This window comes from Mixophyes fleayi, chromosome 4 (genome assembly GCF_038048845.1).
Source record: "Mixophyes fleayi isolate aMixFle1 chromosome 4, aMixFle1.hap1, whole genome shotgun sequence".
Taxonomy (NCBI): Eukaryota; Metazoa; Chordata; class Amphibia; order Anura; family Limnodynastidae; genus Mixophyes; species Mixophyes fleayi.
Window position 1 is genome coordinate 76,733,298 of NC_134405.1, and position 23,550 is coordinate 76,756,847.

At 39.5% G+C, this 23,550-nt stretch overlaps 1 protein-coding gene across 4 annotated transcripts; it reads left to right on the plus strand.

Annotated features, from left to right (window-relative positions):
* The first annotated feature begins 1,549 nt into the window (after positions 1 to 1,549).
* Positions 1,550 to 20,830, plus strand: ERLIN2 (ER lipid raft associated 2). Of its 4 annotated transcripts, none has more exons than XM_075207476.1 (12): positions 1,550 to 1,644; positions 3,590 to 3,706; positions 5,092 to 5,173; positions 8,259 to 8,305; positions 10,051 to 10,112; positions 10,443 to 10,568; positions 11,227 to 11,300; positions 12,102 to 12,160; positions 15,128 to 15,219; positions 16,508 to 16,597; positions 16,862 to 16,941; positions 17,267 to 20,830. In XM_075207476.1, the coding sequence occupies exons 2-12, from the start codon at positions 3,600 to 3,602 to the stop codon at positions 17,459 to 17,461; spliced, it is 1,014 nt and encodes a 337-aa protein (XP_075063577.1). In that variant the 5' UTR covers positions 1,550 to 1,644; positions 3,590 to 3,599; the 3' UTR covers positions 17,462 to 20,830. The 4 variants fall into 4 exon arrangements, with proteins under 4 accessions (XP_075063577.1, XP_075063579.1, XP_075063576.1 ...); XM_075207478.1 differs by having other exon boundaries at positions 1,575 to 1,612; XM_075207475.1 differs by having other exon boundaries at positions 1,619 to 1,724.
* The last annotated feature ends 2,720 nt before the right edge of the window (positions 20,831 to 23,550 follow it).

Sequence of the window (23,550 nt, forward strand, 5' to 3'; positions counted from 1 at the left end):
TAGTGTTGTCAATGGCCCATTGCCATACCATGCAAATGTAATGTTCAAGGGTAGGGCATTGACAGATCAACCTTAGATTTAACATGGGCTGGCTAGGCTGGGGGGCATACGGCCCCCGGGCCGGATACGTAGTGGGCTACCTTGGGCTGGGTCACTGGGCTGCTTTTTTTTTCTCCTTTAAAATGCTATTAATAGGCTGCTGAGCCGAGTCTCACCGGGTGGGCGAAATTTTGCCAGCCAGCCCCTGGACCTACTGAATAACAGGACCCCACATTGCAAGCAACTATAACTTTTATTTCTTTTCATATTTTAATGAACTCCATTCAAATTTTGGGTGGAGTTCTTTTTGAACCAGATGAACAATGTCCTGCAAGCATCTGGAAAAGTGAATGTAAAGGAAACTATACAGGAGAATGTACAGCAAAAATAATATATGTTTAGTTATATGCTGCATGTTCAGATATCATCATTTATATAGCACCAGCAGATTCCGTAGCGCTTTACAATTGGAAGCAAACAGTAAAAAAAACAATACTGGGTAATACATACAGAGAGGTAAAAGGGCCCTGCTCGCAAGCTTAGATTTAAAGCATGACTGAACAGATTTATCCGAAAGTTAGGAGCCAGGGCCAAAAGCGAAGGGCCAAAATTTTACTAAATTGCAATAGCCTATGTCTTGCTAAAAGTACACCCTGGCTCATAAAAAAATTGCCTAGCAGCCTAGTTCCTCGGAAAATACTTTCCCACTGCGAGGGACCATTACAATTTGGTACCAGCATCTTGTTCTCTGTCCCGCAGCTGAGCACTACGTTTTAATAGACAGGGCAACACCTGTTTTCGCTGGAGATATGGCTTTCACCCTCTAATAAAAGAAGACTTAAAGCATATAAAGCATATACATAGGAGCAAAGTATAGCAATAATAGTGAATCCCACAAAGTATCACAAGTAATTGTACTGCATCCTTCTTTCTTTAGAGCCTTTATCCTGCCAGTAGGCACTTTTATAGTTTTTTGGCTAATTTAGTGAACACCATTACTTAAGATGCGCAATATTGTATAACTTATTTTTTAAATGCTGTTAAATTGAAAAAAAAAAATCTTGTTCTGTAATCAGGTTTGTGAACACAAGAGGTTGTCATGTTTGAGGTTTTAATACATCTCAAAACTAAAATACTATCATTCGTGATAATTTGGCTATATTTATGCAATATATAAATTGCAAAAAAAATAATTCCCAGTGCATCTATTGAAAGAAAGATCGAGATAATATAACCTCTACCTATACTTATGGAGCATTTCTAACACATTATTAACTGACAGACACCATGCTGTATTAACTAGTTTATATTCTGTGTGTTTTCTTCTATCAACATTATGAATATGACTTCATTTTGTAATGGTACATAGTTATACAAATAATACCTGAGAGTCTAAAGTCTTTTCACGGAAAATCACAGTTCAAAATACAGCCTGTGGCGCCGCCTGCTGGTGACTGGGAAGAGTTACACTATCCCATCCAGTGCGTGCCCACAACAAATATGTCTGCTGCCTCTGCTGAGGCGCACGCTGATGACGTGGAGGACGGGCGACACCAGGAAGCAGCTGAAGCAGGTGGGAGAGAAGAAAGATTAGGAGGAGCACAGGTCAGCAGTCACTTAGCGGTGCTGGGAGCGAGGGATTACCTGGTCGTGGTCTCATTGCTTAGGGTGCGGTAAAGTGAGGGGTAAGGGCTGTGTGTGTCCTCCTGGGACAGTGTGTGTCAGCACGGGAAGCCCATATGGAGATGAGCAGCGAGGGCTTTAGGGCTATAAATAGCTGATATGACTGGGACAGATGGGTAATCATTAAGGTTAGTGTCGTAAATTATGCATTTGACGGCTCTGCACTTCATGATAACACTCCTACCCCCCTCACTTGACAGCTGCTGCCGGCCGCGGGTTAAACTGCCACTGTAACCCCCCCCCCCCCCCTCATGGATTATTTAACCCCCCACCTCCCCCCCTCATGGATTATTTAACCCCGATCTCTTGTACTCCGCTAGCCCATAATGTTCCCTCTTCTGTCTCCACACAGCTGACACTCTTTGTTCCCTTTGCCCCCCCATCTCTCACACCTTCAGTGATTTTGAGACAGTTCTGACCAGAGATGTAACAATTTGTTCTCCGAATCTGCTCTAAAGGTTGAAAATTTGTGAATAATTCTACAATTTAATGCAGACTTAAAAATGCAAGTTACGTTAGAGAAAGGTGAACAGGTTTGAGCTCGTTGGATCTTAAACGTCTACATTGTATAGTGATTGTAATGGTTTTCCATGTGAACTTGAACACAGTAATGTTTGCTGCTAAAAAAAAGAAATGTTAAACATCCTATAAACGTAGCAATTTAAGCTCAAACAGACAATATTTTATAGTTTATTATAACCTTTGTTTGAACTGTGAACTAGGGCTTTAAACTAAATCTGGCAGTTGTTGTTCAGTTTAGGAGCATTTGGTGGAGGGGGTAAACAGGTATAGCCCGGATAGTGGCACAAAACAACTGATGCAGATTTTACACCATTAAACTTCATGATATTTGCTTTTGTGGTTCTTATAGCGTCAACATGCTGATCCTGCCTCTTGGTGTGGTGCCCAACGACGGTATCTGTTTGCAAATTGGCCACCCATTCCCACATGGGTGGCCAAATTGGATAGACGCAGTCATGTGGCGCATTCACTGAGCTAAGCGGCTGGATCATAAGGAGTTTTGTTAGTGCAGTCACAAATTTCAGTACACACAAGCTGACCGCAGTTCTCTGCCGGATGGATTTTTGGGTAGTCTCGAAAATAATTTGATCGATTTCAATTGCACAATTCTCCAGGCACACTGATCATGTTTGGGAACATTTGCAAATAGCCGATATTGGCTGAACAGATCTGCTGATTCAGTTTCTGAATCAAGTTACAATTAAAAGGCCGAATACTTGCACACTCCTTATGTAGGACACTATCCAGAACACCAGTGTTTTTATCCATCATTTGGAGCCTTCTGGTTTATAAATAACAGCTTCACCTGTGCATTTTCCCTTTTGAATTGTGTAATATATCTGTCATTCGTGAAAGGTACACCTGATGACAGGACGCTTGCTGTTTTGTTATTTTTTTAGCTATCCAATAAGTAATTCAATAAAATTACTCCTACCCTTTTATCTTCTGCCTCTTTCTCTTCTAACATATTACATGACACTACACTTATTTCCAGCATAGACAAAAGTCCCTCTTGCATCTATGGAGACCTGTATATGTATGGTATCAAAGACATGGGAATAGTGTATATCCTCAGAGTGCTTTCTCTTACAAAGCCATTGATTGGCCTTAAACAGGCTTGGACTTGTGGAAAGACCACATCAGAATTGCATTGGTGGCAGACTGCCCAGTCTTTAATTATGTTATCACATTTATGTATTAATGGAATTCAGGAGAGTATACATCTTAAATGTGCATGCAAATATAACAGAGAAGATAATTTTGCAGTGTCTTGTGCAGCACGCAAGGGCGTGCAGCTTAACCCTTTACGGGGGAAGTGGTTTTATCAATTGTCTCTTTCTCACAGGACCTTGAGGATGTCCCACATTGGAGCAATAGCTGCCCTCGCGGTTGCATTTACTGCTACTTCTCTGTTTTCAGCCATACACAAGATAGAAGAGGGACATATTGGAGTCTATTATAGGTAAGACACACTAACATGAAGGCACATATGGTTATAGGTTCCAGCTAATAAAGTATAATTGCTGCCAGTTTCTATTAAAGGGCTGTTCACCCACAGTTGACTTTGTTTACGCATATCCTCCTGTGATTTTTGCTAAAAACATTATTATTTTCTTATTTTTTCTTCTATTTGGTTTTTTTTTTTCAAAAATGTCATTGTCACCCAGGCCAGGCTCTTTATTCCATTTGTCATTGCCTGGGTTCTATTATGCTCTGTACATTTGAATACAATTGTACTAAAAGCCGTTTTGTGTCAAGGCCAGAAATAAAGTAAAGAACTACGCTTTGGTGATAACATAATGATTCTTTTGTAAATGTTGCAGAAGAGCATGTACATATATAATAATTTTTTTATTACTCCCTACTTTTACTTGAAATGGTTAACATTATTCTTCTACAACAGTCACATGTCATAAACAGTGAAAAGAATAGATTTATTGCCTAGATCCGGCAGGATATTGGCTCAGATCTTTCTTTCTGTCTGGCAGAACATGCAACACGTTCAATAAAATGCTATAATTATTTGCCCTCATTTACATGTCCTCAAACAAAACTAAAATACACAGTGTCGTCACAGAGCCTGCAGTGTAGTGAAGACGGTACGTGAAACCTGTAGATGGTGTTCTTAATTACTTGACCTACATTCACTAGAGAATGAACATAATTGTTAGATTTAAAAGGGATGTAGCCAAACTAAATGAAAAATGTAGCAACTGTTTTGTTAACCACTAAACCGAAATAAAAACTTTCTTTTATATAGAAATATATAAGAGTAATATTCACAGACATATGTGAAAGAATATCTGTAGCCTATCAGAATGAAAGATACTTGAGAGAAAACTGGAATTTTTATGTCTTTAAAAGCTGCTCACATGCTTTTCTGCATGATTGCCATACTAACAGATTTGTGGCCAAATTAGTCTACCGGAAAAAGGGCAGACCAAGATGGCACAGATCAAGTTTTGGTTGGTCATGCCGAATGAGCACAACAAGGGTTGGTTACCAGTAAACCCCACACAATTGACGGTTTAGTCGTCAGCCAACCGGAGTTAAAGTCCCACACAGTCAAGTCCAATCATCATGACTTTATCAGGCATTTCCGATCAGTTATATTCTACATGTGACCGTGCCAATTGGTACAAAAGATCAATATAGTCTTTTCATGCCATCTCATATACGGCTATTAGTCCTACGATCTACCAACTTGAGTGTAATAACACTATTTTACTCGATTTAATAGATCTGCTATCCACCTAGCGTCCATGCTTTACTTCCTCCTCTCGTTATCAGAATTTGCATGTGCCCATGAACAAACAGAGGGCGACACTAATCTTTGTTTCTCTTAAGGGGAGGAGCATTGCTGACTTCAACAAGTGGCCCAGGTTTCCATTTAATGATCCCATTTATAACATCTTTCAAATCTGTACAGGTATGTAAAGTAATAGTCCAACGCCACGTTATTTTTCATCTTCCACACTGCACACTAAGCATTTGTTTGTTTTATATGTAAATACATGTTAAAATATTTTAGAAGGGATAAAATCATATGCTCTATTTATACTTTGTCCTTTTCCATGCAAATGAGCAACAACAAACATAGTTTAATTTCACAGCACAAGTATTATTAGTCTATTTATACTTATAAATGTATGTACTAGTGCTGGAATAGAATCTGTTTCACAAGGGCAAAACCATGAACTTTCTCAATAGACTGTTAACATTATAACCATTTTGCCCCTTTTACTGCTAAGTAAGATGTGATGTATTGATATTGAATAGCTACTGTTATTGCATATTTGAGCATTGCAGAGCTCACCATTACGGGCAGGTGCAGTTTAGTGTCTAGGGAACTGAGGTGGGTTACAGGTATGGAAACTCTGATTATGCAAGTTGTGCATGGCTTTATCGGGGAAAAATAATTAGGTGGATTTCCAACTCCACATCGCTAAGCGGTTTTAATTACTTAAGTTGTTGTTATTGGATATGCCCAGCTATGGAGAGAGCCGAGCAGCGTTTAATGCACGGTGGCACGGTGGCTAGCAATGCTGTCTCACAACACCGGGATTATATGTTCGATTATGACCAGGACTCTAACTGTGTGGAGTTGGTATGTTCTCCCCATGGTTGCGTAGGCTTCCTCCAGGCACTTCGGTTTCCTCCCACCATCCAAAAATATACTGGTAGGTTAATTGGCTGTATAGGGAATTTAGATATATAGGTGTATATATAATGATGGTGTATTAATAAGCTTGATAATATACATTTAAATAAACTAAGGGTGTATGCTTAACTAAATATATCCATCAGGTTCTCCTTCACTCTTCGGCAAACTGTCATATTAGGAGGGAGGTTATACTCTAACTGAGCAGGCAAAGTTTGACTGACAACTTGATGGTCTTGCTCTTAGAAATGCAGTGTGTATTCATACACAGGAGTAGGGCCAGCAATGCCATTTGGAACCTTGTGTCTGCAGCAAGATTATTCATTTGGTTTGGAAAAGTATTTGAATGTGGAGCACCACCTCCGTCGCAGTACCCGATGGGGCTATATATTGCTTGGAAATAAAGTATCGTGTATGTGACACCGAAGTAATGTTAATAGATTTATAAACTTGTAATATCTGTATAGGCATTGTCATCACTATAGTGTACATTAGAAAAACCTATTTTATAAGTCTCTTCCAATTTTTGTGACCTCTATAAAGAAACTTGGCCTACAGATTTGTATGTGGTCGCAGAATTCGTCGGTTTCTTCTATAGCTATATAATTTACAGTAGACAATTCTGTATATAATTGCATATTATGTAAATGTGATTTATTTATTGTTTAAACACACCCTGGATACCAGTGGCACATATCAATGTTGCTGGAGCTGCTATATGTGATTAGATGCACTCTTTAGTAGAATATATCTCATGGTTTATTAGAAATTGGAGGTGCTGCTGTATTTAGATTTAAAATCTATTTGTGCATCTCATACCAAAGGCCTCCCCCTGAAGTATCATCGGCTCAATGTGAGAGACTCTCCAATACCCAGCATGAATAGCAATTTTTGGGGGGGTTACTAGCACAGGGGATTGCATTAATACCTTTGGGTCTGCTTGAGGATTTAAAAGAAAAAAGGTCAAAACATTTATTAATTAAAGAGGATGTGGAATATGGCATTGTCCTCGGCTTAACTGCTTAGATGTCAATTTTAAGCATCTGTGCCCAATTTTTTTTGATTAAAGTTATAGTCAATTTAAATTTTTAAGCAAATACAAATCAACAGCTGATAAAATGTTGAACTTGATCTGCACGTTGAGATATCTTGAAGGCCAGAAGTCAGACAAGCTAGGGCTTTGTCATGAACTGTTAAAGTTACAAAGTCATCTTTGTCAGCAACATATCATTGTAAAGTGTTTTCGAGTTGCCCACGTGAGCACTCGGCAAGGATCATTGTTCTGTATTTAGTTTGTGATGCTGAAATAATATAGTGTTTGCAGCAAAGAGATTGAGCACAAACCAGTAGAATGTATGGTCTGTGTGTATGGCAAAGGCATAGAAAATGAAAGCGAAATCTTAAAACCATTGTCTGTGACTCTTAAGAGCGCCTTGTTTGGCTGTGATGAAAAACATTGCTAGTTCCTATCCTTTGTCTCAGCCACACAGCAATAGTGCTTTCTTTTTTTTTTTTTTTTTTTTTCCAGCTAAAAGTGTACCCTTCATCTACTTACAGCCTATCAAGTTACTACAAACTAGTGACATCACAGAGGAATGAGACATATAGTGTCTAGATGATATCCACTTTAATAGACTCTAAATGTGCTGCTGAACATCACCTCGATATTCTGATGCACCTATTGCCTGCAGGGCCGGATTAAGGGAATGGAGGCCCCTGGGCTAAGGGGGCCTCCGTTCCCCCGTGAGGCCACCAATGTGAGCCGCCTCCCCCGTCCAAGCACTTACCTGTCAGTGCAGTCCTCCTTCCGAGACGCGCTGTAAGCTCCTTACTGAGGAGATCTCGCGAGAGTTCACGAACTCTCGCCAAGATCCCCTCAGTAAGCAGATTACTGAGCGGCTCCGGGAACGGAGGACTGCACTGACCGTGCTCAGCAGCATTGATCGGGCTGGGGGCGCCTCCACCCCCAGACCGATCAATAATGCTGCTGAAGACTTTGAAGGGCCCCCTGGATGCCCGAGGCTCCTGGGCTATAGCCCAGTTAGACCTCAGGTTAATCCGGCCCTGATTGCCCGCCATGATGGTGGGAATCTCTGCTCATTTTTCTGCAAACCTCTATGGGGTGAGAGAAAAAATGAGCAGAGATTCCTGTCATAACATCTGCACAATGTGTCTCCGTGGACGTTACGGAGACATCTTGCGCCAAATTGAATCTCCCCCTTGTTATATGGCCAGTGTGATTTATATTACATTGTTTTAACAGCTTGTTGATAATTGTGTAAACATTGATAACTGGATACTTACATTGCTAAATGAAACATTGACTTACAATAATGATCCATCTGTTCTACAGAGCACACTACAGACCGATGAGGTGAAGAATGTTCCGTGTGGTACAAGGTAAGTGTCTCTTGATCTTGTCACTAATAATGACATTCCTAGATTCCTGCTTATGTTGGTATTCTCCAGTGCTACAATGCTCTGGCTCCTGAGTACCAGCATTTAATAGTATCCCTACGTGAGCATAGGTGACTTAATCACAGTAAGTGGGGCATGAGTGTCTTAGTTGTGTTATATAACAAATGACCCATAGCATAATTCCTTTTGTGGAGTAGTACCTGACTGTATTGTAAAAGGTAAAACAAATTCTGCTGGAAGACATGTAAACCTATTACTGTACATTGATATACAGAAAAGCCCTTGTACAACAGAGCAGCAAAGTCATAAACCAAGGTGTTTCACTCGAACAGGTTGTGACTCTGTATTGTCCCTGGGATTTATTTTAAAGGTGGGTAGGGCATGGCTTGACGTGGGCAGGTGAACCAGTGAGACCCCTACCCCTATTTCCTTCTTCTGCGACGAATAGTATAATGTTGCAGCCGTTATTTGAAAGGATGACTCTAAATCTGCCAGTGTGATGCATCTTCCTCGTGCGTCACTCCACAATAAGTGTGAGTGTGTATCCTGAGTGTGAGTGAATGGCATGCAGCTTTCTGGGTTACAGGACTGTTCTGGACAGATGTGTGAATTCATTCATAGCCACTGATGGGACCGGAGGTTTGCATAGGAATAACTGACAGGATGTGGTTTATTGGAGCTATCTGTCCTATATCTGGATACTTTATTGCATTGTATAAGATTTATGGGCTCTATATGATATGACCGTTAGGAAGTAATCATCACACTTCAGCTTTACCTTGACTTTCACGTCCGGTTTGTTACAAAGTAAACACCTGTGTTTTAATTTCATATGTAAACATGGAAATGTTTTGGTTTAGTTGGCCTTTAAGCTAGTTTCACACAAGTTATTTTTGCAGTCACATAATATAGTGTACTCAGCATGTCCGCTATGGGCCTGAGTCATTAAGGAGAGCAAAGTGTAAAAAAGGAGTAATTTTGCACCTGGGCAAAACTATGTTACGTTGGAGGGGAGGTAAATTTAAAATGTTGGGACAGATTTATAGTTGGAATAGGGCATGTTCTAGATCAACTTTATATTTCAGTGTAAAAATAAAGCTATCAAGTATTTGTGCGTCACATGAAAAAACAGCCAGTATTTATGTTATGTGCAAAATAATAAACTAGTTTGTACCCCTTGCATGGTAGCATGGTAACATGGTTTGTCCTAGAGAACATTTACTCATTTTTTTTGCCTTCCTTTCCTTAATGACTCAGGCCCTATATATTTGCCTGCACATAGCAGTCAGTGTAAGCTCTGGTGTCCTTTCTAAAGAGCGGTGTGTTTGGAGTAGGATTGGGATCACAAAAGGACCAATTTTAAAAAAATGTGCAAAATTTTTTGGACAATTGCAGAATAAGAATAATAATATTTTGCCAAAACAGGTTTGAAAATTTCAATTGTCTCTTAACTCAAATGTTATAAACATGATCAACTGATGTAATTTAATTTAGTATTTAGTTTAGCATTCCCCCACATGAACTGGGGCATGGAAGAACCTTGGCTTTTACTCTGTGCACACAGCACAATGCAGAACTTGGTGACATATTCATTTCAATTTTGTATGAAGTTCACTTATTGTTCGAGCAATATTTCATATACACTAATGTGTTGTGTTTTGTCTTTGTGTAGTTTCTGTTGTTTACTAGCCAAGTGTTTCCTATAACACTGTGTCTCTTTCTCCTAGTGGTGGTGTCATGATATATTTTGACCGGATAGAAGTGGTGAACTTCCTTATATCTGGTGCAGGTGAGTAGTTTTCAGAAGAAGCCTATAGTCATTGTTCCTTTCCCCAGCCTCTTACCAGTCATCAGACCGTGCTTTTAGGTTTGTGTGATGTCAGGCTGACAGTAACGGACAGATTGGAATTACACTAAAGTCCAAAGAGGTGAATTGTAAAGGTGTTCTGATACTTGGGGGCAGGGGGTGCTGGGAAGTGACAAAGCTTTATGCTCCTTTCTATCTACCCTAAGCATTGGAAGGACTGGTATTAACCATTCCTCTGTAGTCATTTATCTGTTCAATTTGTGCCTTCGTATTTTATAACCGTTCACTTTCTCTACTTTTCTACGCTCCTAGTGTATGATATAGTGAAGAACTACACTGCAGATTATGATAAAGCATTAATCTTTAACAAGATCCACCATGAGCTGAACCAGTTCTGCAGTGTCCACACCCTGCAGGAAGTGTACATAGAACTCTTTGGTAAGTAATTCAGCATATTCCTTAGTATAGTATGGGTGAAATGTTTCCCATTGAAGTTAGTATGATCATAACGTTCCGAATCCCGCATTGATATACCTGTCCTTTTAGAGCTTTTATGCTCTCGGCTCATATGGGCCACACCCAACAATATATTATTCATATTTCTAACTGCACATCTGCATCCAGTGCCCATCTTTGTACATGCAATAAATCATGACTTCTTTATAATTCTGAAGGAAAATGCAACTCCCTGTGTATTTAATAATGGCCATGTTTTGCAGCTCATAAGACACATTCATATTTTCTTTTGCCTGTGTCTGGTCTTTTTCTCTGTCTCTCTCCCTTTGTGTCTTTCTTTTTCATGTTTGTTTTACCGTATGCGTTCAGATCACACTTTTGCTTTATAATTCCTATCAAAGCAACTCTGCTTCCTTCCGCCGCTAGGTTCACCCCTCTCCTGTCTCCCCAATTACTGAGGAACTAATTTAGTAGCGCAGGGCGGTGATGAAGGAAGTAGAGTGACTCCTATAGAAACTGCAGAGGCAGCTTTCTTAATTGTGTCTCATGATGCAAAGAATATGGTAGAAATATCACCTTCTAACAAGATAAATTATTGTCACAGTGATTTACTGACTTGATTGTGTTGTCCTCTCTACAGATCAGATAGATGAGAACCTGAAATTGGCCCTCCAGCAAGACCTCAACTCTATGGCTCCTGGATTAATTATTCAGGTATGGACAGCTAGCCTTATGGCAGTGATGGAAGAAGAGAATGGGTTATCATTTTATTTGTATTTATTTTTATCGCTTGTAAAAATGTGTGGAAAAGTGCACCTGTTGCCTTGACACAGTGGAGGTTAAATCACTGTTTATCACAATATAGCCAGCGAGCAATTTACTAGGAATCTAAGCCATGTATGTATGTATGTGTGTATATATATATATATATATATATATATATCTCTTGCCCCTATAATCAAGAGAACTTTTTGGATTCCATCTGGCATGTTTTATATAATTTTGTGTTTTCATGGCACACTGGTGCTTGTTGCTGTCTACAGTCACATTTTAAGGCTAAAAATGAGCTGTATTCTATCATGGGGACAAGTAATTCCCTCTGAGAGGGATAGGTAGTGTGCTAATGGCATACTGATCAGTGCTCTGTCCCTGAACTGGCAACTTGCTATTCTAGAGTGTTGACATGGAGCAGGTAAGGGGCAGTACCCATGGTAGCATGCTGGCCGGATTGTGTAGCATGTTAACCAAATTGATTTGCATATTAACCAGCTGAGTTAGGGGACCTCTCCCAGGTGAACAAAGGGGTTGGATTTATTTAAAAAAAGATAATTGTGGGGCAGACTTGAATAGTGTATTTTAACACAATAGAACCTGTCACATACAGGTCAACTTTAAGGTTTTCAATTCAATAAACTATGAAACTAAATCTTTCTGCCTCTTAATCTTTCTAGGTAGCTGTTTTATTATAGCATTGTCTTTTGATTGACTTTTCCTTTCTTTTCTCCCTCTTTCCAGGCTGTCAGAGTTACAAAACCGAATATCCCAGAAACAATCCGCAGAAACTACGAGCTCATGTAAGATCCGGCTTCACACTTCGAGAAATGAAAGTTAGCGTTTTTGGGGCTGGTGAATTAGGCCACATATGCATTTCATTTTCATACCGATACTAGTGCTACCATTTTTTTTATTTGTAACAACAGAAAATACAAATTGAAAGACAAGAAAAACATCACATAACCTGTGTCGTAATAACAAATTGACACAAATATCCAGAAGAGTACATACAGTAAGATGATCATCTTAGTGTGCAAAAAAGGAAGCGCAAGTGTATGTATTCTTTTCATATTATTACATACAGTAAGAGACACAAAAGGGTGTTTGAATTGTTGTAGAGAAATATGTAACATAAATTAGGCCAGGTAGGCTGTAGAAATTGCACCGTTGAGCAAAAAAAATAAATTACTAGCATTTTTTTAAAATACTATATAAGGAAAAAGTACAGTACATTAGGGATAAAGGCAGGACAGCAGATTTAATAAAATGACAAAAGGAGCAATTACCTTAGATCCACTTTTTCATCTCCTGGTATTAGTTGGAGATACAGTTCAGTACAATGTGTCTTGGAACGTCCACGGAGACACATTTTGCCGTTGTTATGGGAGGAATTTCCGCAATTTTTTTCCTTTCACCCCATAGAAGTGTGCAGAAAAATGAGCAGGGATTCCTACCGTAATGGCCTGCAATGTGCGCAGCTGGACATCGAAGTGATGTTCACGCGGCAATTTGTCAGCAATTGAATCTCCCCCATAGTGTCTGGATTGGGGAGGCTCTATCTCAGCCCCTGGTGTACTATTAAAACACGAGTAGAGTCTTCTCTTCCAAGGGAAATGTAAAGTAAACAAAAATATATCCTAAATTTTTACCACCTTATTAAACTATCCTGAGCCCTCAGAGATCTCTGATCTCGATCCACAAAATTCAAATAATATTATAAACTCTTAAATAGAAGAAATTTGGTACATTCCATTACAAGTTTCCCTTTTTACAAGAGAATTGTGGACCCACTAATGTGAATTTTTTTTTTTATTTTTTTTTTTTTGCCCTATATCCATTGAATTCTTAAAGTGACCCTGATGAGGGGAACCCTAAATGAATACATTTTAATTATTAGATAATGTATAACTTCAGGGTACTCATTATTGTCTCATCAGATTTTTTTTATTTTTAATTTCCAGTTTTCTAACTATCCAACCATATCTGCAATGCAAGATGTTGCATTAACAAAATATATATATCAATGTGCATTGCTATTTACGTATGTTAGTAGTCTTACTAAAACAGAATGACGGCATGAACACCTTTCACCACAAGGTGACGCACACTAAACCCAAATTGTGAAACAGGTTTACCAAAAGAGACCTGAAAACTTCCAGCTGATGTAGGCATGTCACACGTTTCTATATATGTATTTAATTTTTAAAACGTGCAGAACAGATATGTCCCATGTACATAGAAATAGAGAATAAACATTCACAAAAAATGTCAATTTATCATTTGAATTAAGTAAGAGACTCCCTAGACCAAAGCTGGTCAGGTTAATAACACACTAAGGGGTAAATGTATCAATGACTGGATTCTTCAACTCCGGCGAAATCAGCGTCTTCAGCGCTTAAATTTAAAGCGGCGCTGCCTTGTAAAGGGAAGTTTCCCTTTACAAGGCAGCGCCGCTTTAAATTTAAGCGCTGAAGACGCTGATCTCGCCGGAGTTGAAGAATCTGGTCATTGATACATTTACCCCTAAGTCTCATGTCCCCAATGATTATATTCTTTGCAAATTTATTTAGTGCTGCCTTATTTATAAACAATAAGCTCAAAGTATCTCTACGGCTTTAAGGAGGTTTCTGCCTCCTTTAATCATATGTATCCAGACACCCTGCAGTGACCACTGCATGGACATGGTATGAATACAGCCTGGCTTCAGACTCCGTGCAGGAATAGTAACTGTTTCACAGGTCGGCAGATCCATGTTTTCACAGGCCTCCCTGCTTCAATAGAATGTGCCATGTTTTCTAATATGAAGACAAGTATTATAATCATCTGTGTATATTGGAAATTATAATTAAGCCAGGAGAGCCCCCTGGAGACACCGGTCTGCCAGCCTGCAAAAAAAGGTTTCTGTGTTTGCTGAGAATTTGGAGCCAGGTTGTTTTCAGAGTTTGCTAACATCACTATCAGTCCTGTAATTACTAGTTAGTTAAGTATAATCAATAAAGTTACTATCAGTACCTGGTCTCTGTAAAGGGGTTCACGATATGTATAACAGGTGTCTGAAGACTGTAATGGTATTTGGCATTATGACCTTGCATTGTGCCAAGGTCGTTTGGAGTGAATGAGGTGAACATGATAAGAGGAGAATGCTCGGACTACGGTCTAATCAAACTCTCTTGAAAAAAGATGGTCAGATCCTCCCATAATATATGTTTATGTTCCACTGCAATGCACTATTGGGGATGATATTTTTTTTGACAAAATGTTGGGGGTGGAGTTCCTTTTTGTAATAAGCAGGAATGAATGTATGTAAACACAGGACTATCTTGATAATAAACAAACAGTAAATAAAATGGGAAGGATAGATAACTTGTTAATCTTCATCAGCCATAAACAATCTGTCAAAACCTGGCATAGATTGTGCAAGGTGTTTTTTCTTTTCGTTCATCAAACTTCCCTTCCTTTATAATGGTGTCTGTTTTGAGGTATTTTGCTTTTTTCCATAATTTGGAATTTACTTTGATGCCACAAAGTGGATATGCTTGACTTTATAATACTACAAAAAAACTAAGGTAAAAATACTGCCACCTGCTGGCTAGGAGAAAGATGTGCAGTATCTCTGAGCTCTGGTAAAAGCCAGACATGACAGTAGCAGTGCTTGTTTCTGTGGTTGGGATATGAAGAGTTACACAGGCTCTGTCATTTTATAGCAGAATTGCTTCTGAAATCTATGGCCTGCTGATGTCCATGTGTTGTACATGTCTGATTTTCAGGGAGAGTGAGAAGACCAAGCTGCTCATTGCTGCCCAGAAGCAGAAGGTGGTGGAGAAGGAGGCGGAGACAGAGAGGAAGAAGGCTTTGATTGGTGGGTCACCTAAACCACAGCAGTAAACCGCCTCAAGGCTAATACTCTGTCATAGTGATGGTGATATTGTGACACAATACCATTTCTTGCCTTGTTTTCAATTATTGAGAATATAAGGGAGCTTTGTATTCCTTCACCTTGTCGTCTAGGCATTTTATGACTTGCCCTTGGATATGACAATAGATAAGCTTAGGTGTGTGTATTGGATAGCCATTTATAAAGGAGAGCTGCTGTTGTATCCAAGGGCAATAAAAAAAACATTTCTGCCTCACGTTTTGGCAGCATTATATTACTGCCTAATTTTTGGACTTTCCGTCAACATAGTTTTGCCATGTTCCTTGTAAAGAATCGCTGTTTGGCCTCTAGCGCTTCCTCATTGAGAGCAGTACACTGATGGCCTCTGCGTCTTCTCCTGATTGCATTTACCAACATGTTCGATATTAATCCAATCCATTCCAATGAGATTATTGGACATGGGGGTTGGCTTAGGCCTGATGGTATTGGGTCAGTGCCAGATACCACTGCAGATAATGTATAGTGTGTGTCCAGCATTCTAATGCTGCAGCATATCTCTTCCACTTACTGACGCACCTAAACACTGGTCACGCAGCAAACCTCAACATTTCTTGTCATCCTTTGTTTTTGACTGAAAGATTATGATCTGTATTTGCCAAACTTTTCTTTGCCATTAATACCTGGTGTTTGATGGCCTTTATGGGGCATTGGAGGTCTTCTAAAGTCTTGTATTTCAAAGTTATGCCTGGTGTTTTTAGGGACTTGTTATTTAGTGAATGTCATGTACAAAATGTTCTCTATTTTGTCTACAGTGTTTCCTCATGGAGAGCCCCCAAGACGCTCCTAGTAGGAGATCAGGACTAAGCACTACAGTCAACGGGCTTGAACAGCAGACATTACATAGAGATCAGTTTGATGTGACTGGAAGAGAGGAGAAATATATGTTTATATATTATATAACTGTGTATGTGTGTGTGTATATATATATATATATACACATACATACATACACACACACACATACACACACACCCACCCACTTTAGTGGGTAACGCAGGAGGAGTCTCTAAATGAATGATAAATCTTTCAGAGACTTAGTAGCTTCCTCTTATGGTTAATTGATGTGGGCAGCTTCCAGGAAGGTCTAAGACTTTGACAGAAAATGGTGAGGCAGCCAACTTGTGGACAATGGAATGATGTTTCTAGGAAGATTACCTTGCAGAAGCTATATTGTCTATACACTAATGTATTCATTTCTTCTCTCCAAACACAGAGGCAGAAAAAGTGGCCCAAGTTGCAGAGATCAAATTTGGTCAGAAGGTTATGGAGAAGGAAACTGAGAAGAGGATATCTGAGATTGAAGGTGTGTGGTGTCGTATTATGCTCTAATGTTGGTTTGCCTATAAAGAGCCACATCTGCCTTTGTCCATGTACTTTACATTTCTCTAATGGAAATCAGGCGAGTCCTGTCTGTAAGCGTGCTGAAGGGCACAGTACTTTGTAGCAAGGTAGATGTCTAACCATTTCACCTGAGACATTGAGGCTCTAGAAAGCTTGTAATAGTCAAAGCAAGTATTACCGATTTGCTACCATTCTCTAAGGTTTGTAAGATGATTTTGTTCTGCAGACTTTGCGTTTCTGGCTCGGGAGAAGGCAAGAGCTGATGCTGAGTTTTACACAGCACAGAAATTAACAGAAGCTAATAGGGTAACGTCATAAATATCTCTTTCTGCAAACTCCATCCACACAATGTCTATTATTTTACTCTCCCATATTATTCCTCTCTGCGCACTCTATCCACACACTTATTTTACTCTCGCATGTTATTCCTCTCTGCGCACTCTATCTACACACTTATTTTACTCTCCCATGTTATTTCTTTCTGCACACTTATTTACATAGTGTCTGTTGTTTTACTCTCCCATATTATTCCACTCTACGCACTCAATCTACATTCTTCTGCTGTACTATCCAATGTTACCCTTCTTGTATATTCATTTGCTGCTGCTTCTTGTTTATTCCCTTGCTGCAGTTGAAATTGACCCCTGAATACCTGCAACTCATCAAGTACCAAGCCATCGCTTCAAACAGTAAGATATATTTTGGAAAAGACATCCCGGACATGTTTGTGGACAGCACATCTGGTGCCCTTGCCAAAAAGGACATACCTGTGGTAGACCCTTTTAAATTTAAAGACACAATCGAAGCAGATGAGCCAAAATCATGAGGACATGAAAAAGAATTTTAAATTTTACCAAGAAAATAATTGAAATATATATTAAAAAAAGGCAAAATCAAACAAAGATTTTTTTTTTTCTATAAATCAGCAACCTCAACGAATTGCCCTGGAAGTAGATAAATGTAGGTTTTTTTTCCATTTTTTTTTTTTTTTTTTTTTTTTCTTTTGTTTTTCTTGGTAAACTGACTGAAATGTTTAATTTTTCTTGATTGATGCAGTTTCTATTCTCCTAGAAAATGAAGCAGTATACTGATAGCTGTAATTGTATGAGTTTGTGAGATAAATACTTTAACTAGGGACCAATTTTTGTGTTTGCTTGTGTAAGCCACACATTGGACTACATAATTCGTCGCTCTGTGGCTTTTGTGGTACTATCAGTACTAGTGTTCTGTTCAAAGACTTTTATATCCACAACAGTCGCAGAGTCCTAAGTTTTCTAGACATCACTACAGCAGCCGGGTGTCTTCTGGTGTCACAGGAACCTATTGGTGCTGCCGGAGGATAGCCAGAGATGACCTTTACTGGCCTGTCTGTACAGTCCTCTAACAACTGCATTTACCAGCATGTCCAGTAGTAATTCCATAGTGTTCCATAGTGTTCCCATTATCAGAAATGAAGGTCTGTTTAGAACCACCCAATGTGACATTGGCCAATTGCCTGATACCGCTGTAGGTATTGCAGCATGTATAGTCAGCATTGGGGAATGCTCTCCAAAGTCTGTCATATCTTTACCTCTTACTGACTCCTCTAAATCCTGGGTTATGCAGCACTACAAACGTGAACTTTTGCCTGTGATCCTTTTGCTTATTTGACTGAAAGTATTTAGCAAACCTTGCGATTCCATGAATACCTGGTGTTCGATGGCCTGTTTGGGTCAGTGGACCAACAGAGGTCTTCTAGTGTTGGGAGGTGTTCTATATGGAAGTAATGCTTGGTATTTATAGGGCTTGCTATAGTCGGTGATCGTGTCATTTAGCGAGTGTTCTCAGTAATTACAAGCTTTTGTTACCCCACTTTACTTCTCAGTGTGAAGTACTTTTCCCATGCCTGGATGTGATATGTCATTTTCTGAGGTGAGTCCACGCTCACAGCCACTAATGTTACTTTAGATGTTTGACTGTACCGGTGTCGACCAACCGAAATGATGGACAGCCTTGGTACACTTCAGGTCCACATGTGTGGCCCTCTAACCTTCAGGAGGCCAACACTTAATTTCAGTAATAAGTTTAAAACAAAAGTTAGTTAGAGATACCACGTGCGCCCCAAAACATCCATCAGATTTCCACCCTCGCGAAAACACCCCATATGCCCTTTAGAACCCTATTTACACCATATACCTCTCTTACCTCCCATTTGCCCTAGAAGAAGAAAGGAAGAAAAAAAAAAACATCTATCACTTACCCCTTAAATTGACAATGTCCCTCAGACTACACGAAAGGCTCTTAGCCTAGCTTTAATGAAGTGGACAGGAACGATGTGCTGCAGTCTGCACGTCCCTCCTCATCTGAACTCGCTGCGTGACCTCCCTGCGTTGTGCGGAAGGAGGTCATGTGGTTATCTAAGTTGCTGCCACATTGATCTTTTATTATGTTGCACTTGATTTTGAAATTAATATCATACATTTAATACTTTACAATGGACTACAATGTGTGTGACGGGCTTACTTAATAAAAAAAAAAAAAAAGTGCAAGCAGAAACCTTGCTGTAACCTCTAGTAAGCAATCGCATATTAGCTTTCATTAATCTGACAACACTAACCTGCTAAATGCTGCTATGGTTGGGTGCTGTGGATTATGGTTCATGAGATCTCTTGCCCCATATTTTAAAATAAGCCCCCATTTTGTCAATGTGAATTGTTTAATCAATGTTCCCATCTGAAGGAGACCTAAAATGAAAAAATTGTTGATTTAAGGAATGTTGGTTAATTTGACCCTTAAATGTGTTATTTATAACAGTTGGCATATACATAGCTTTAGTATGAATCAAGTTTTGAATGCATCTGCTGAACAAAAACTCTAATAAAGCCCAAGTTTTGTATTGTGGCATTGGGCTTTTAGAAACTGTGAACAATGGGCCTGATTTAAAGTTGGGCTTACATCAATTTTTGTGGCGTAATATATAGACATTTCTGTATAGTCCATGAGCACCACAATGCGTTGTATCTCTTTGTGTGTATCTTAGGCTTGTGGCCCTTTATGCCTGAAGAGGCGAACGGGGCGGGTAAGCTAGAGAAGTATTAAGGGCGTGTACATGTTGGGTCGCATCTCCAGGGAGCGTGATACCCAAATTAGATGTGGCCTGACCCTCAGATATGCTTTGTAGGAGGCATATAATATATACTTTGTAGAAGGCCTGGTACAAAGATACACTGATAACGGCAGCACTTTATTCACTAACATTGCAGCTATTTTATATCAAGCTGTCTATTTGAATTACTTATGTGTCATTTCCGTTTGGACGACTGCAGGAAAGAAGAATCCCATTGGCTTTTTAAAGTGGTAAACAACAGAATGTTTTGTATTTCATTACATTTTATATGGAAAAATGCCAGTTCTGTATTCATTAATAATACTGTCACTATCATTAGACGTAAGCAAACATCCTTGTACGCCTGATGCGGAAATGCTGCTTGTTTTGAATTGGACATATCTTTAGACTTAACATACACACGTAAAGTTTGTTTTTTGTAACAAAACCTTAGAGTATATTTGGACTGCAAAATGCGTTGCACTCTAAATAATGCCCAGTATATGTACCATGTAGTTGTATGCAGACAACCAGATGGCTATATAAGGAAATACACTTTTTAAAAAAAAAAATATTATTACTTTCTCTATTTGTTAACACATACAGTAGCATCTGACACTATATATTTATTTTTTTTTGTCAAACATTTTAGAAAGTACCACTTCAGTGTTAGTAGACACTGCCGTCGTTATAGTTTAAATGTATGTTTATATTTATGTAGTAACATAATCATTAGAAAACGCTATTTGCTATTTTGTTTGGATAATATGTTGTCTATATTTTTACAGTTTTACTGATTTTCAAGGCAGCTGTTCATTTTCTGTTGTGTTTCCCCTTTAGGCTCCAGCGCCTGCCACATTTCACTATGCTGCAATAGATGCTTAATGTTACCACCAATTAGTGGATAGTGTTGTCTATAACCTTAGTAGCCTGGGGCAGGTTCTGGAAGTAATGGACACACAAGACATATAAAATTGCGCTCATGGAAACCCACAGTGATTTCAAATCAATAAAACAGGAATGAAAAATGTTTTAATGTTGTAACATTGATAAAGGACTTTATTACATATGTCACAATTGTACGTTTTATTAAATGTCTTGTGGTTTGTTTTTTTCGTGTTTGTATTTGTTCACTTACTTAGGCCGTGCACCTGCTTGGTGCAAAAGACTTCCTGTTGAAAGTGCAGTCAGCTGCCATTGATGTTGTGTAAAGATCCAATAATAAGGCTGGAGTCCCATCCCCATTAATAAAATGTGCTAATTTCTTTTCATAACTCCAGTAGAGACAGGAAGAATAAACAACCCAGAAGGTATATAAGGTGAGTGTGTGTATCTTAGTGTAGAGTGTTGTTTTTTTTGTTTGTAATTTTCTACCCATGGGACCTGTTCCCAGTGAGTACAGATGCTATCTGGCTACACAATTCAGCTGTCTTGCTACTTCTGAGTAGCAAATGCATGGTTGGAGATTCAGCCCTCCTTTACTACAACAAACGTCCCAGGAGGTACCTGTATGACATCTTCTCTGGGTTATGCTGTGTGCTGACTGCCAGTGAGCAATATTGTACTGTACTCTCATTAGAAACTGCATTACAGCAGAAATTATACATTATGGAGCCTGAACCCACCTCCAAAGAGCAGCTGTTCCAGGTACATTTTAGGGTTGCTTTAATGGCATCTGCAACTTGCCGTTTTCTCATGCTCAACAATGGCTGGTATCGGAGTAATAGTCAGTGCCTGTGGTTGGTGACATGAGCAATAGTTCTGTACATAAGGGAATGACCTGAGAGCAAGGTCACTGGTAATTTATAATCAAAGTAAATGTAAGAGACTATATAGCATTTCCAAAGAGTGTTCAGTGGCCAAGGTCGGAGGTGATGCCAAGGAAATAACAGTAGCGGAGTAAAAGGCAAACGTTTGGTACACTAGTAAGATGTCTGGGGTGCCGCAGGTAATGCTATACTACACTACACGGACACAATAATCTGGCCATGTTACAGGCAGAATGATGGGTTAATATAGTGGCTAAGGCCTGCACATCATTGGTGAGGATGTAACTCCTTAGTCAAAATAGTTTCCCTGATCAGTGCATATGCATACATTAGTCTCCGTGTCAAAGCATGAATCCTGACAACATCGCCAACACTTGCTGATACTCGACACTCGTGCTGGGCTTGCAATGTTTACAGAGGGTAGAAGATTGAGAGACACTCTTCCTCAAAAGAATTTATTTGAGTAATCCAAGCACCATTACTCATTAGTGGAACTGAATTCCCTACGAAACAGTATACAGACATTGCTAATTTCTCCTGCTTCTGTGAACCAGAAAGGCACTGACTTCTATGCCAAGTGTTTTCTGGTAAAGAAAGCATCGGAATGTTTACGAGCATTCATAATTCTGAAAGTGCCCAGTCAATTAATTTCCGCAAAACATCTCTGCTCTGTCTCGGCAATTATAGTTGCAGAGAGAGAGAGCGGTGAGTGACGGAGGGATCACATGATCCCTCCACATGTGCTGTGCAGCTCAGCTCTTCAGAGCAGAGCTGATAGCACTGCAACTTTTCAATTATGATAATGTACGCCAGCTTCATGATTGAAAAGTTAATTTAGTTTATTGTTAAATAGCGTCACTGAGCACTCCCCATACACTGTTATGTAGCAGTAAAACGATAAGAGATGCAAAGCAGCATGATATCTGCTGCGATGCTACAATCATAAATAGCAATTTAGCATTTAATCCTCGGGGATTTTACAGGGGGGAAACCTTTGATAAATAGGCCCCTCTGTCAGAAGAAAGACTTTGAAAAGTTCAATAACCAGCACTTCAACTTCAGAAAAAGGTGAAACAGTCTAATTAGGAATGTTTTCATCCATCATAGGTATTCTTCATTGGGCAAGCTGGCATATGCAAAGTCTTCACCAGGACATAATCAGTGGGGTTGAAATCCAAATCAGTCAGACTTACAAAAACCGCAAGGAAATATCTTGGATGGTGGCAAAATACAAGACTTAAGAGTTCACAAGCGGAATTTGCTGTGCTCAACACAGACTCAATCTAATCTACTTACAGAAATAGCACAAGGAATGCAACCCCATAAAACTAATTTAAAAGTCTAATTTTGCATGTGAGCACAAAGTGAGATGTCTTCCACGCAGAGCCGGATTAACAATAGGGCTAAAGGGGCTACAGCCCAGGGGCCTCTGGCAGCTGGGGGGCCTGCCGGCATGACGCCCCCGGCTCCGACTGTCACCTGTTGAAGGAGAATGGCAGGCAGCTAACAGCAAATGTTATGCTGTTAGCTGTCACTGTAGGACTTACGCGGCGCACAGTAATCTCCTTACTGAGGAGATCTCCTCAGTAAGGAGATTACTGCGTGCCGCATAAGTGCTACAGGGAGTGAAACAACGGAAGGAGGTAAGTTCACAGAGGGGGGAGGGGGTTCATGGCTGGGGGGGGCCTCACAATACCCTTAGCCCGGGGGCCTCCCTTACCTTAATCCGGCCTTGCTTCCACGGAGTGAAGATGTCCAGCTGAAGGAACACAATCTTGAAGTTCTGCAGTCCCCTGCCATCATGACACGCTGTGCCATGTGTGATCCCATCAAAATGGGCACATTCATGCAAATAAAGAGGTATGATGTAAAAAAATTACATTGGTGCCTTGGGGATGGATTTTTACAGCTTTGTAAATTAGCCTTACTTTATCTGTGCTATTGTTTACATGCAGATAAAAGGGAAATATTCTGATCGAAACGTACACAAACAAGATACAGTATTTATTTTCCCAAGAGACAAACGAACAGATGTTTATAGGAAAAAATGTACGTTTCATT

Excerpts from the sequence above, each read along its gene's own strand:
- ERLIN2 (XM_075207476.1), top strand. The coding sequence starts at position 3,600 with ATGTCCCACATTGGAGCAATAGCTGCCCTCGCGGTTGCATTTACTGCT. Across the intron at positions 12,161-15,127 it reads CGCAGAAACTACGAGCTCAT|GGAGAGTGAGAAGACCAAGC; the intron begins GTAAGATCCGGC and ends TCTGATTTTCAG. Across the intron at positions 15,220-16,507 it reads GAGGAAGAAGGCTTTGATTG|AGGCAGAAAAAGTGGCCCAA; the intron begins GTGGGTCACCTA and ends CTCCAAACACAG.